The following is a 12,345-nucleotide window of genomic DNA, read 5'->3' as shown; positions in this document are numbered from 1 at the left end:
TTTGAGTTGGCTTTTCCTTTTTTGTTTTTTTGTTTTGTTTTGTTTTGTTTTTCCATTTCTGTAAAAAAGGCCTTTGGGGAAAAAAAAAAAGGCCTTTGGGGGACACCTGGGTAGCTCAGCGGTCGGGGGCCTGCCTTTGGCCCAGGGAGTGATTCTGCAGTCCCAGGATCGAGTCCCACATCGGGCTTCCTGCATGGAGCCTGCTTCTCTCTCTGCTTGTATTTCTGCCTCTCTGTGTCTAGCATGTATGAATAGATAAAATCTTTAAAGAAAAAAAAAGACTGGTATTTTGAGAAGGATTACAACAAAATCCGTAGATTGCTTTGGGAAGTATTGGTGTTTTATTTTATTTTATTTTTTTAAAGATTTTATTTATTTATTCATGAGAGACACAGAGAGAGGCAGAGACACAGGCAGAGAAGCAGGCTCCATGCAGGGAGCCCGATGCAGGCAGGACTCAATCCCAGGACTGCGGGATCATGTCCTAGGCTGAAGGCAGATACTCAACCACTGAACCATCCAGGCGTCCCAATATTAAGTCTTTCAGTACATACACCTGTAATGTCCTTCCATTTATTTTATATCTTTAATTTCTTCCAGTAGTATTTTATAGTTTTCAGTGTACATAGTTTTCACCCTTTGGCTAAGTTTATTTCCCGTATTTTATTTTGGATGCTGTTCTAAATATAATTGTTGTCTTAATTTCCTTTTTTGATTTTTCATTGCTGGTGTATAGAAATACAAATGATTTTTGCATGTTAATCTTGTACCGGGTACTTTGTTCATTATTTATTAGCTCTAATGGTTGCTGTGTGTGGATTCTTTGGATTTTCTATATACTGCCAAATCTTGTTTTATTGTACTTTGTTGTGCTTTTCAGCTACTTTTTTTTTTTTTTTTTTTTTTTTTTTAACCAATTGAAGGTTTATGGCAACTACATCAACCAAGTCTGTAGGTGCCATTTTTCTAACAGCATTTGGTAAATTTATGTCTCTGTCACATTTAGGTAATTCTTGTAATACTTCGAACTTATTCATTATTTATCATGGTAATCTGTGATCGGTGATTACAACTCACTGAAAGCTCAGATAATGGTTAGTATTGTTTTTAACATTAAAGTATCTTTAAATTAAGGTATGTACTGTTTTTGTAGATGTAATGCTATTGCATATTTAGTAGACTATAGTATAAATGTAGTATAAATATTTTTATATGCATTGGGAAAGCAGAAAATTAATTTGACTTGCTTTATTGAGATACTCACTTTATTGCAAACTGAACCTGTAGTATCTCCAGTTTATGTCTATATAAGATCATGTCATCTGAGAATAGGGATAGTTTTATTTTCGTCTTTCCCAAATGGCACGGTTTCTGTTTCTTGCCTGTTACTCTAGCTAAAACTTCTAAACAGTGTTAAATAGCAGTGGTGAAAGCAGGCATCCTTGTCTTGTTCCTGGTCTTATAAAGTTTTTAGTCTTTCACCATTGAATGTGATATTAGCTATGGGTTTTTTCTAGACACTCGTTATGTTGAGCAAGTTCTTTCCTATTCCTAGTTTCTGAGTATTTTTATTATAAAGAGTGTTGAATTTTGTAAAATGCTTTTTCTTAATCAATTGAGATGATAACGTATTTTCCCCGTCTATTAATATGTCTTACACTGATTGATTTTCTTATGTTGAAACATCTTACATTCTTGAGGTGAATCACACTTAGCTGGCCTATAATCCTTTTATATGCTATTGGATTTACATTGCTAGAATTTGTTGAGGATATTTGCATCTATATTTATAAGGGATATTGGTCTGTACTTTCCTTGTAGTGTCTTTGCCTGGCTTTGATATCAGGATAATGTTGACCTCATGGAATTAATTGAGAAAGAACTGTTCTCACCTGTATGTTTTAGGATTTCAACAGGATCAGTGGTAACTCTTCCTTAAAGGTTTGAATTCTTTCACCTATAGATCCATCTGGTCCTACTTTTCTTTATTGGGAGGTTTTTAATGTTTAATGTTTATTAGGTCTGTTGAGATACTCTGTTTCTTCTTGAATCAGTTTAGGCAATTTGTATGTGTCTAGGAATTTGTCTACTTCATCTTGGTTTTCTGATTTGATGATTTGCAATTGTTTATTTCTGTAAGATTGGTAGTAATAACCTCACATTTCTGATTTAATTATTTGCCTTCTCTTATTCTTTGTCAAGTTAAAGCTTTGTCAGTTTTGTTGATCTTTCAGAGAACCAATTTTGGTTCTGGTTGTTTTTTCTATTCTCTGTTTAGTTCTTTTTTTTTTTTTTTAAGATTTATTTATTTATTCACGAGAGACACAGACAGAGAGAGGCAGAGACATAGGCAGAGGGAGAAGCAGGCTCTATACAGGGAGCCCGATGTGGGACTCAATCCCGGGACTCTGGGATCACACCCTGAGCGCAGGGCAGATGCTCAACTGCTGAGCCACCCAGGTGTCCCAGTTTGTCCTTTTTACAGTTTGTTTGTTTGTTTATTTATTTATTTATGAGAGACATAGAGAGAGGCAGAGACATATAGGCAGAGGGAGAAGCAGGCTCCATGCCGGGAGCCTGACGTGGGACTCGATCCCGGGACTCCAGGATCGCGCCCTGGGCCAAAGGCAGACGCCAAACCGCTGAGCCACCCAGGGATCCCCTTTTTACAGTTTTTTAAAGTGTAAAGATAACTTGTTGATTTAAAATCATTCTTGGGAAACCTGGGTGGCTCAGCGGTTTGGCGTCTGCCTTTGGCCCAGGGCGCGATCCTGGAGTCCCGGGATCGAGTCCCACGTCAGGCTCCCGGCATGGAGCCTGCTTCTCCCGCCTCCTGTGTCTCTGCCTCTCTCTCTCTCTATGTCTCTCATGAATAAATAAATAAAATCTTAAAAATAAAAATAAATAAAATCATTCTTCTTTAATTAGATGTTCATAGCTATAACTTTCCTTTTTAGCATTGCTTTTGCCATATCCTATTCAAGATTGTGTTTGCTGTCTAGGAATTACATTTACTATGGATGATTATCTAACACTTATTTCTTGACCTTGAACTGTAAGCACTCAGGTAGTTAGCAGATTGATGATTAACCTTTGTGAAAGAGGAGACTCCTGTGGACTTCCACCTAAATATTAAAAACAAACTTTTTTCTTTTTTTTTTTAAAGATTTATTTATTTATTAATTCAGAGAGAGCGAAGAGAGAGGCAGAGACACAGGCAGAGGGAGAAGCAGGCTCCATGCAGGGAGCCTGATGTGGGACTCTATCCCCGGTCTCAAGGATCACACCCCAGGCTGCAGGTGGCGGTAAACCGCTGCGCCACCGGGGCTGCCCCTAAAAACAAACTTTTTAAAAAAAATTTTATTTATTTATTCATGAGAGACACAGAGAGGCAGGCAGAGACATACGCAGAGGGAGAAGCAAGCTCCAAGCAGGGAGCCCGATGTGGGACTCGATCCCAGGACCGTGGGATCACGCCCTGAGCTGAAGGCAGACGCTCAACCGCTGAGCCACCCTGGTGTCCCTAAAAACATAAACTCTTTACAAAGGCCTTAGTACAAGGACATTAATATTTTGAAAGCTATCAACTTGTTTTCAATTTGTTATCAACGTGTTTCAACATCTAAACAACTTGTTCTTCTGGTGAACAAATGATTCCTTTTTAAGTAAACAAGTGAAGGTTGAAAACAAATCACAAGAGTAAAAGTCTATGTATTTGTTAGGGGTTGGGAGATTACTACACGTGTAACTACCCTGATCTGAATTTAGAACAGTAAGTGTTGTTGTGAGATCTTTTTGTAAGAAGCTCTCTTGTAAATATTTGAACTTTTGAAGCTTAATGTTATTTCCTGTGGAAGTAACTATTAATTGTAAAGCCTTCCATGATAATTAGTATTATAATTACATCTAGGGGCCAACTATCTGTAATTGGCATGGGTAATTCCTAAGGGTATGTAAAGTTAGGATTCTTTAGTTTGGCAAAAGTCTTTAACTCATTGAAGTTCTCTCTTTGGACAAAAGAAAATTAATAAATCAGTATCTTGGTATAGTCTGTGTGCATGGTGAAGTGCCCAACTTGTACAGATGCATACCTGCTGATAAATAAAATTTTGAGGCTTCGCATTGTAAAAAGGTAAGTCTTCTCTTCTGACACTTGATTGATAGTTTGATTTGGCACAGAATTGCAGATTGAAAATCACTAGAATTTTGAGATACTGCGCCATTAAACCTCAAAATTCCAGTGTGGTTTTTCAGGTTCCATTTTCTCTGTTAATTGTAGTCTCCATTTTTTGTGTTGGAGACTTTAATCGTGTGGTAATCCTTGGCTCTGTCCTTTGAGCTTTAAGAAAGATGCACCAAAAAGTTATTTGATGGAATATGCATCTGTAAAATTTCATCAAGCTTTGGATTCTTTAATGTTTGTAAGTTGCACTTAAATAAAACAAAAGGAAAATAAAGCTAATTGGAATTTCTGTGTATGGGGGCAGGGTTTGATGGTTGTCTGCTGGTGTCGGGTGTACACCAGTTTACCCTTTGGGTCATGGAGGAGTAGTTTAACTTTGTCATTGTCTCTTTGTTCTTTTGCCATTCACCTTCTCCAGAAGGGGCACCTCTATTCTCTCACCTTGGGAGCGAAAGCCCGACTGGCAGCAGTCTGAGTCAAGTGGGGAAGGCGGCTGGGAGTCTCAATTGTCGATCTGTACATTTTCATGTACAACGTGCTTCCAGTTTGCACTCCTGCTCGCACTCGGCCTGGGATCTGGGACTCTCGAGCCTCTCTGGTTTATATTCCCAGAGAATAAACCTTCCATCCTTGGGTATGCAGTAGGGTACTGGGTGTGGGGGTCCAAAAGTTCTTTTCCCTTTTTACCTCCCTTTTTTCCTTCAGATGCAAAGACATCTGTGGTTCACTACAATCTCATCATTGGTTGATGTGTGGCTTCCTCCGCCACTCCCCATTTTCAGCTCTGCACCTCACCCCACATCCCAGCCATGGTATGTGGTGTGTCTTCTTCCTAAATTGTTCTGCATCTGTGGAGCACTCTGGCTTTCTTTTTCCTGTGCTCCTCTTCTGCAGACACTTAGGCTGCAGCTTTCTCACTGTGTGCTATCAGTTACCCCACTCCTCCATAGGTCCTTACACACAGTGGGTTTGGTGCCTGTAGTATTTCTTTGTTTCACCAGTGATGGAATTTAGGTTTCTCTTTCTTGTTTCTTGGTTTTAGGGATGAGTTTCAAGAGGAGAAGGAGGCAGAAATAATTTCACGGTGTCATCTTAAAACCAGACTCTCCATTTCTTTTAAGTCCAAAAATATGTTTAACTTTCCTATGATTAAGCTATTCAGTGAACGTTCTTCCAAGTGACTTCATGTGTTGGGCATCATGCCTTCAACAGATGGTGTTGATGTGAAGCTCCTAGAAGTCAAGAATCACATCCTATGCATCTTTATGTCCCTAACACCTAGTAGTTTTCATTGCATTGAAGATACAGTCAAGGGGCACCTGATTGGCTCAGTTGGTGGAGCACAGAATTTGTGATCTCTTGATCTCAGGGTTGTGAGTTCAAGCCCTACGTTGGGTGTAGAGATGACTTAAAAATAAATGACTTAAAAGTCATTTTTAATTACTTAAAAAACAAAATCTTATTAAAACAAAAAGAAATGAAAACACACTAAAGGCTATAGAGACAGACTTCCAGATAAACATAAATATAGAACATTTGTTTTTATCTGCATTATGTATAAATGTAGATTTTTAGAGAGTACTGTAAACATGGAAGATGCTGCTTTTTTGGCAAAATTGAGTTAGTGTGAAAACCCAGTTTCTTCACCTGGTTCTTCATCTTCATAACTTTATAGACGTAAAATCTTAGGAATGTTAAAGTAACAATGCCTCATTTATTTTTTTTTTGAACAGGCCAGCAGATACATAGAGAATGTTCTAAAACCTCACCAGGAAATGAAATTGAGAAAACTGGAAGAGCGCTTTTATCAGATGACAGGTGAAACCTGGAAGTTAAGCACCGGTCATAAACTTGGGGTTAGAAAATAATTCTCACTCTTTTCTTGAATTCTCATATATATGCAACATATGTATATTACATACAACGTATAATGTATATCACATATATTTTTAAAGATTTTATTTATTTATTCATGGAAGACACAGAGAAGAGAGAGAAGCAGAGACACAGGCAGAGAGAGAAGCAGGCTCTATGCAGGGAGCCCGACATGGGACTTGATCCCGGGACTCCCAGGATCATGCCCTGGGCCAAAGGCAGGCTCTAAACCGCTGAGCCACCCAGGTGTCCCATCATATATATTGATTTTTAAAAATTTTCAAATGATGTTAAACTGCTAGTATGGTCTGTTTTTTAGGAGTCTTTATTTATTATGATTGTATATAGGGCATATTTGTGTGTTGAAGGGCTAATTAAGTGCTTTTGTTGCCCAGAGAGTGTATAACTTAGATGCCTGAGAAGCTCTCACATAAGGTAGTCTTTGAGAAAACTGTTGATCAGTCACCATATGTTTTATGAGGAAATTCAGATCTTTCCTTAAGTAAGATCTTCCTGGTACTATAAACTCACATGATACTCATTATGTTTGGCTTTGTTTCTATAAAGTCAAATTAACTATTGACTCTTTTTTGCTTTTGGCATTGTGTATGAACTTGTCATTTGCTACTGGAAGTTTACAATTTCAAGGTTTTTTTTTTTTTTTTTTTTAGATTTTATTTATTCATGAGAGACACAGAGAGAAAGGCAGAGACGTAGGCAGAGGGAGAAGCAGGCTCCATGCAGGGAGCCCAATGTGGGACTCATTCCCAGGACTCCAGGATCATGCCCTGGGCCAAACGCAGGTGCTCAACTGCTGAGCCACCCAGGTGTCCCAACAATTTCAAGTTTTGTTACAGAGGAAAAGGGATATTCATAAAGGAGTGAAGTTTTAGAGTAACTGGTCACAGATTTTATGTATAAAGTCATATCTGTCCTAAACACTTTTTGGGGTTTTGTTTCTTTTTTGCTTTCTGTTTCTATCATGCCTTTTACCATCTTGTAAAGAAAATGATCCTGTAAAGGTTAGCAAGATTCTTATAGTGAAGCAGAATCAGTTTTTATTCATTTTGTAATGCTAAATAGGTAATAAAGCAATCAAGAGTGAGTAATGAAATTACTGTGAAAGATGTGCAACGTGAAATGCACCTGCTCTGGGGAGTGATTTCACTTCTGAGTCTGTCTTCTGTTTGTTTTTTTGGTGTTGGACACTGACAGCCTGATTTTAGCTGGCCACATCTTTTTTGGAAATGGTCACAGTGTGAATTAGTCATTCTGCCCCTTGCTTTTAGCCTTGTGTCTTCATGGCACTACTAGTATATATTTTATTTTATTTACTTATTCATGAGAGAATAAGTAGACTTGGGCAGAGGGAGAAGCAGGCTCCCTGCAGGAAGCCTGATGTGGGACTGGATCCCAGGACCCCAGGATCATGCCCTGAGCCAAAGGCAGACCTCAACCACTGAGTCACCCATGTGTTCCTCTAGCATATATTTTAATCTAGTTAGCGAGGACAAGAAGTCAGGGACAGAGCAGACCGTTGCCATTGTTATGACTTAAGGTTCTTAGGACAATTAATTGAGAATGTGAGAATTGGAATGTTAATTGCTAAGAGGAGGTATGGGCATCAGCTGAAACCTGGCAATTTGTAGTCAGACAGCCTAAGTTTGGCCAGTTAATTATTGAGCATAAAAACCTCCTGATTCCCATTGACCTTGCTTCTTCCAAGTTTTCTTAGGGCAAAGGAATGGGGGAAAAGCCCACTAAAATGGTGGCCTTTTTAATCCGATGAAGGGAACATTTACAGGTCAGTAGATTGGCAAAAAGGCATTATTGAGCTAATAAATGTATCTGAGAATTTGACAATTTTTTTGCGTGTGAAAAAGTTTTAATGAATAATATTAATAAAGTAATCTTTATGATTTCTGGAATAAAATCCTTTTCCTTCTAAAGTGATTAATTCAAAAGAAAGGTCAGAGTTTGAATTTGAGAACAAAATACGTTCATATATAACTAAAATATGTTTATATATGACAGGGCCACGTTCAGCTATGAAAGTATTGCTGGTCACATACAGACATGTTTTTATGTACATGCTCTATTTCCACAGCCTTTTAAGGCATAATCCCTTGCACTAGTCTTGCTTCCTTTCATGAAAGGAGAAAACGATATTCAGATTTTCTTCTTTCTTCCATCCTACTAAAAAACTTGGGGATCTGTTAAAATGGAAGAAGCTGTCTTGGCCTATCTATCAGAGAGAGCCCCAGAGCTAGATAAGGGTAGTTTCCACAAGATGTTAAACTCCATGTTTTCTTGTCTAAGGAGATATACCTTAAATTTCTGGGCCTAATAATGACTAAATTATTTTTTTTTTAATTTTTATTTTATTTATTTATGATAGTCACAGAGAGAGAGAGAGGGAGGCAGAGAGAGAAGCAGGCTCCATGCACCGGGAGCCTGATGTGGGATTCGATCCCGGGTCTCCAGGATCGTGCTCTGGGCCAAAGGCAGGCGCCAGACCGCTGCGCCACCCAGGGATCCCTATTTTTTTTTTTAAGTAGGCTCCATGCCCAATGTGGGGCTTGAACTCATGACCCTGAGATTAAGAGCTCCATGCTTTATGACTGAGCCACCCAGGCACCCCAACGAAATTCTGTTTTTCTACTGAAATGCCATCATAGTAAAAGAAATAACCACTGTGAATGGAATAAAGGTGGTAATAGAGAGCATTTAGAAATTGTCTGTTATTTTTGACCAGGGTGACGAAGATTTGGGGCTTGAAAATGAGAGCCAGACATCTTTTGAAACATCAAACAGAGAAGCAGCAAAGAGAAGGAACTTGCCTAAGCCTCTAACCAAAATTTCACCATCTGCTGAGCAGCCTACGCAGAAGGAGGTTCATTACCGAATGCCTATTCATTTAATTTTATCAGTGTGCAGTAGGAATATTGTTCTCTGGGCCAGGTGGTATACTGGGTGAAAACTAGGACTGGCTTTTAATCCAGGTGGTATCTTCCCACTATCTTACAAAGGGATCAGCTTCATTGAGAATCACTTTTCCTATTTGCTATTAATGCTGTGAACCCCACATAGAAGGAAGACATGAAAGTAAATGCTAATAGGTTTTGAAGATACTCAGTTTTTGTTTTTAAGATTTTATTTATTTATTCATGAGAGACACAGAGAGAGGCAGAGAGACAGGCAGGGAGAAGCAGGCTCCCCACAAGGAGCCCAATGTGGGACTCGATCCTGGATCCCAGGATCATGCCCTGAGCCAAAGGCAGATGCTCAACTGCTAAGCCACCCTGGCATCCTGAAGATACTCTGTTCTTTTTGATGAAGGAATTCAGTTATGTAGAAATGAAAAATATAATGATTACTAAAGGATACATTCCTGTGGGTATCTAAGACATGATTGGCTCCTATTTAGTAAGTAATTTTTTTTTTAAGATTTTATTTATTCATGAGAGACCAGGAGAGAGAGAGAGAGACTAGGCAGAGGGAGAAGCAGGCTCCATGCAGGAAGCCCAACGAGGGTCTCAATCCTGGGTCACCAGGATCACGCCCTGGGCCAAAGGCAGGTGCCAAACCACTGAGCCACCCAGGGATCCCCAAGATTTTATTTATTTATTAGAGACATAGAGAGAGAGAGAGAGAGAGACATGAGCAGAGGGAGAAGCAGGTTCCATGTGGGGAGCTGAATGTGGGATTCCATCCTGGCACTATGGGATCACGACCTGAGACGAAGACAGATGTCAACCACTGAGCCACCCAGGCGTCCCTAGTGAGTGGGTAATATTATTAACACGTGAGTATCATTTTTCTTAGTGGCCCTCCTAGGAAATGGGTTAGCAACCATTCACTTTGGAACAGTGCTCAGATTTATTATTTCTTCTGTTCTTTTTTTTAAAGATTTTATTTATTTATTCATGAGATACACAGAATGAGAGAGAGATAGAGGCAGAGATAGGCAGAGGGAGAAGCCAGGCTCTCTGCAGGGAGCCCCACGTGGGACTCGATCTTGGGTCTTCAGGATCATGCTCTGGGCTGAAGGCGGCGCTAAACCGCTGAGGCACCCAGGCTGCCCCTATTTCTTCTGTTCTTTACAATCTTCAATCCTGTCTCCTCTCTCTCATTTGGAAGTGGCAAAGGTTGGAAATAAGTCTCTTTGCACTGGCTCTTAGGGAAAATTGGGAGGCCATATATTCCCTGAAAATAGTTTCTCATGTATTGCTTCTGTGTCTGAGGACTCTTGGCCCCTTAATGGGGCATGAAGGGGGCAATCAGGTCACTGAACTATTTCTAGCATTTCACAAAGATCTAATGAATTGTAAGGACTAAGTAAAAATTTAGGATTCTTTGCTTTTTGTTACTAACGTGATTTGTCTCATGTTGATGGTAAATTTTGGTGACTGTCATATGCTTTTGATACCAAAGGAAAACAGATGGTTTATTTGATAAAATGCAATTAATGCTGGTTAGATAAAATGCTATAAAACATGAGTAGTATGAAAAAGCAAAAAGCATCCCCAAAGATGAAATTGTTGGCAACGGTGTTTAATGAGAGAAAATGGTCTGAACACCTGGTTTTGTCATGGATAAGTAAAACTAGGGAAATGTGAGTAAATTGTGAAGACAACCAAAGTGAATGGTAGTTACCCAGCCCCTGACGAGTGCCGATAAAGAAAAATATGCACTTTAACTGTGTATATGTATGAACCTAAATAATTTGGAGTCTGTTAAACTTAATATTTATCCTTTGTTTCTTTAAATATTATATATCTTAGAAAATCATAAAAATAAGATTCTTACATGCACATAGATGGGTAGCTGTCATCTCACATCCTGTTATTATAATCTACTTAGCACAAAGTTGCTTGTCCAAAAATGTTTATTGAGCTCTTTCATATTGTAAATTCTTTATAAATGTCTATTAAAAGACTTCACTAAGCTTAAATGTACCTAAACTCTGTATTAAAAGGAACTCTTCTCACTGTGACTGATTTTTTTTCTTCTTCAAAATATTTACATTCCTCTTACACACCCTCACTTTTCTTTAGGTTCTTAATCTACCTGAAGAACCTCCTGAAGCAGCTGAAGAAGTAAGCTTATTTTTTTTCCTTTGGAAATTAAATATATTCTCTGTTTTCTTTAACATCAAGTGCGTATGTCTGATCTCAGTTTGAGTTTAGAAAGAGAAGAAAGCACCCATGTTTATGCGATCACACTGTAACTAGGCCTGTTTTGAATGTGCTGTAATCTCAACCCCTCCACTCCCGACCTGCTTTGGAGTGGCTGGCTTTACCCTGAAGGGTTTCAGAGCCCTCCCACTGCATCAGGCAGAGGGAGGATACCTGGGCTTTTCTAGAACGTTAGGTCAGCAAAGGAGTTACTTAAACAGAATCAGGATAATAGGATTACTTAAAATTGTGGTTTTCCACTTAAAGTAGAGGAACTAAAGAATGCAGCTACTGTGTAGATGTTTGAATTGAAGGATAGCGTGCAGGTTTGGGGGCAGGGTCTCACTGAACCTCCACTCAGGGTAGAGGAGCCTTCTGCCTGGCGGCTTTGCTATGGTGTCTGCTGCCTTCCTCCAGTTGGCCAGCTGAGTTCCAGATGGGTCTCCAATGTCCTGGGGGCACCTGTCTTTAAAGCCAAAAAGTCCTTCGGGTGAAGGAAAACCTTGATGGTTTTCCATGTTTTAGGGCTCTAAACTGGGCTGTTCTACTCCTTGAAAACCGGTTTTGAGGCTGCCAGGAAAGCCACTGGGAGGGTCTCATTTTTATCAACACATTCTCAGCAATTCAGTTGAGTACATTGGACATCTGAGGAAAATCCCAAAGTCATACAAAAATAGAGACAATGAAGTGTACAATCCAGATCCTGACCCTCCAGGAGAAACACAATTAAAAAAAGAAAAACAACTTCTAATTCCTTTCTGTGATATCCAACAAATTCAAGTCTGTGATTTGTCCATCCTGACCTGCACACTCTATATTCTCACTTCTCATCAAGCACTGGGTTGGTATCCATGACGACCATTTATAACACAGAAGTAATTAAATATAGCTCAGGATTGACAGGGAATACCTGTCTATGAATTTACTTTTTTATGAATTTACTCTTGGCTTTAAAACACATAACTTCAGTCCTACAGGACAGCAGTCTGTCACCAAAGGTGCATGGATCACAGAGGTCATGTTGTCAATGCGTGCTTTATTTAAATTGCACCTTTTTTGTGATGGTGGGTAGCAGTCAGGTGTTTCTTGAGGATCTCAGCTCTATGACCC

General features: G+C 39.2%; 1 protein-coding gene across 5 annotated transcripts in view; it reads left to right on the top strand.

Moving 5' to 3' along the window:
- Positions 1–12,345, top strand: part of UBXN8 (UBX domain protein 8) — a 32,053-nt gene that overhangs the window by 10,751 nt on the left and 8,957 nt on the right. For 3 of the 5 annotated variants that reach the window (XM_035699766.2, XM_035699767.2, XM_035699764.2), the window contains 3 exons: positions 5,917–6,039; positions 8,814–8,951; positions 11,116–11,157. In XM_035699766.2, coding sequence (XP_035555659.1) covers positions 5,917–6,039; positions 8,814–8,951; positions 11,116–11,157 — 303 coding nt within the window. The remainder of the gene's footprint in view (positions 1–5,916; positions 6,040–8,813; positions 8,952–11,115; positions 11,158–12,345) is intronic. The other 2 variants (XM_049095291.1, XM_035699765.2) reach the window with 2 other exon arrangements.

Source organism: Canis lupus, chromosome 16 (assembly GCF_003254725.2).
Source record: "Canis lupus dingo isolate Sandy chromosome 16, ASM325472v2, whole genome shotgun sequence".
Lineage (NCBI taxonomy): Eukaryota > Metazoa > Chordata > Mammalia > Carnivora > Canidae > Canis > Canis lupus.
Note: the sequence above shows the minus strand (reverse complement) of the source record. Positions and strands in the feature narration are given on the sequence as shown.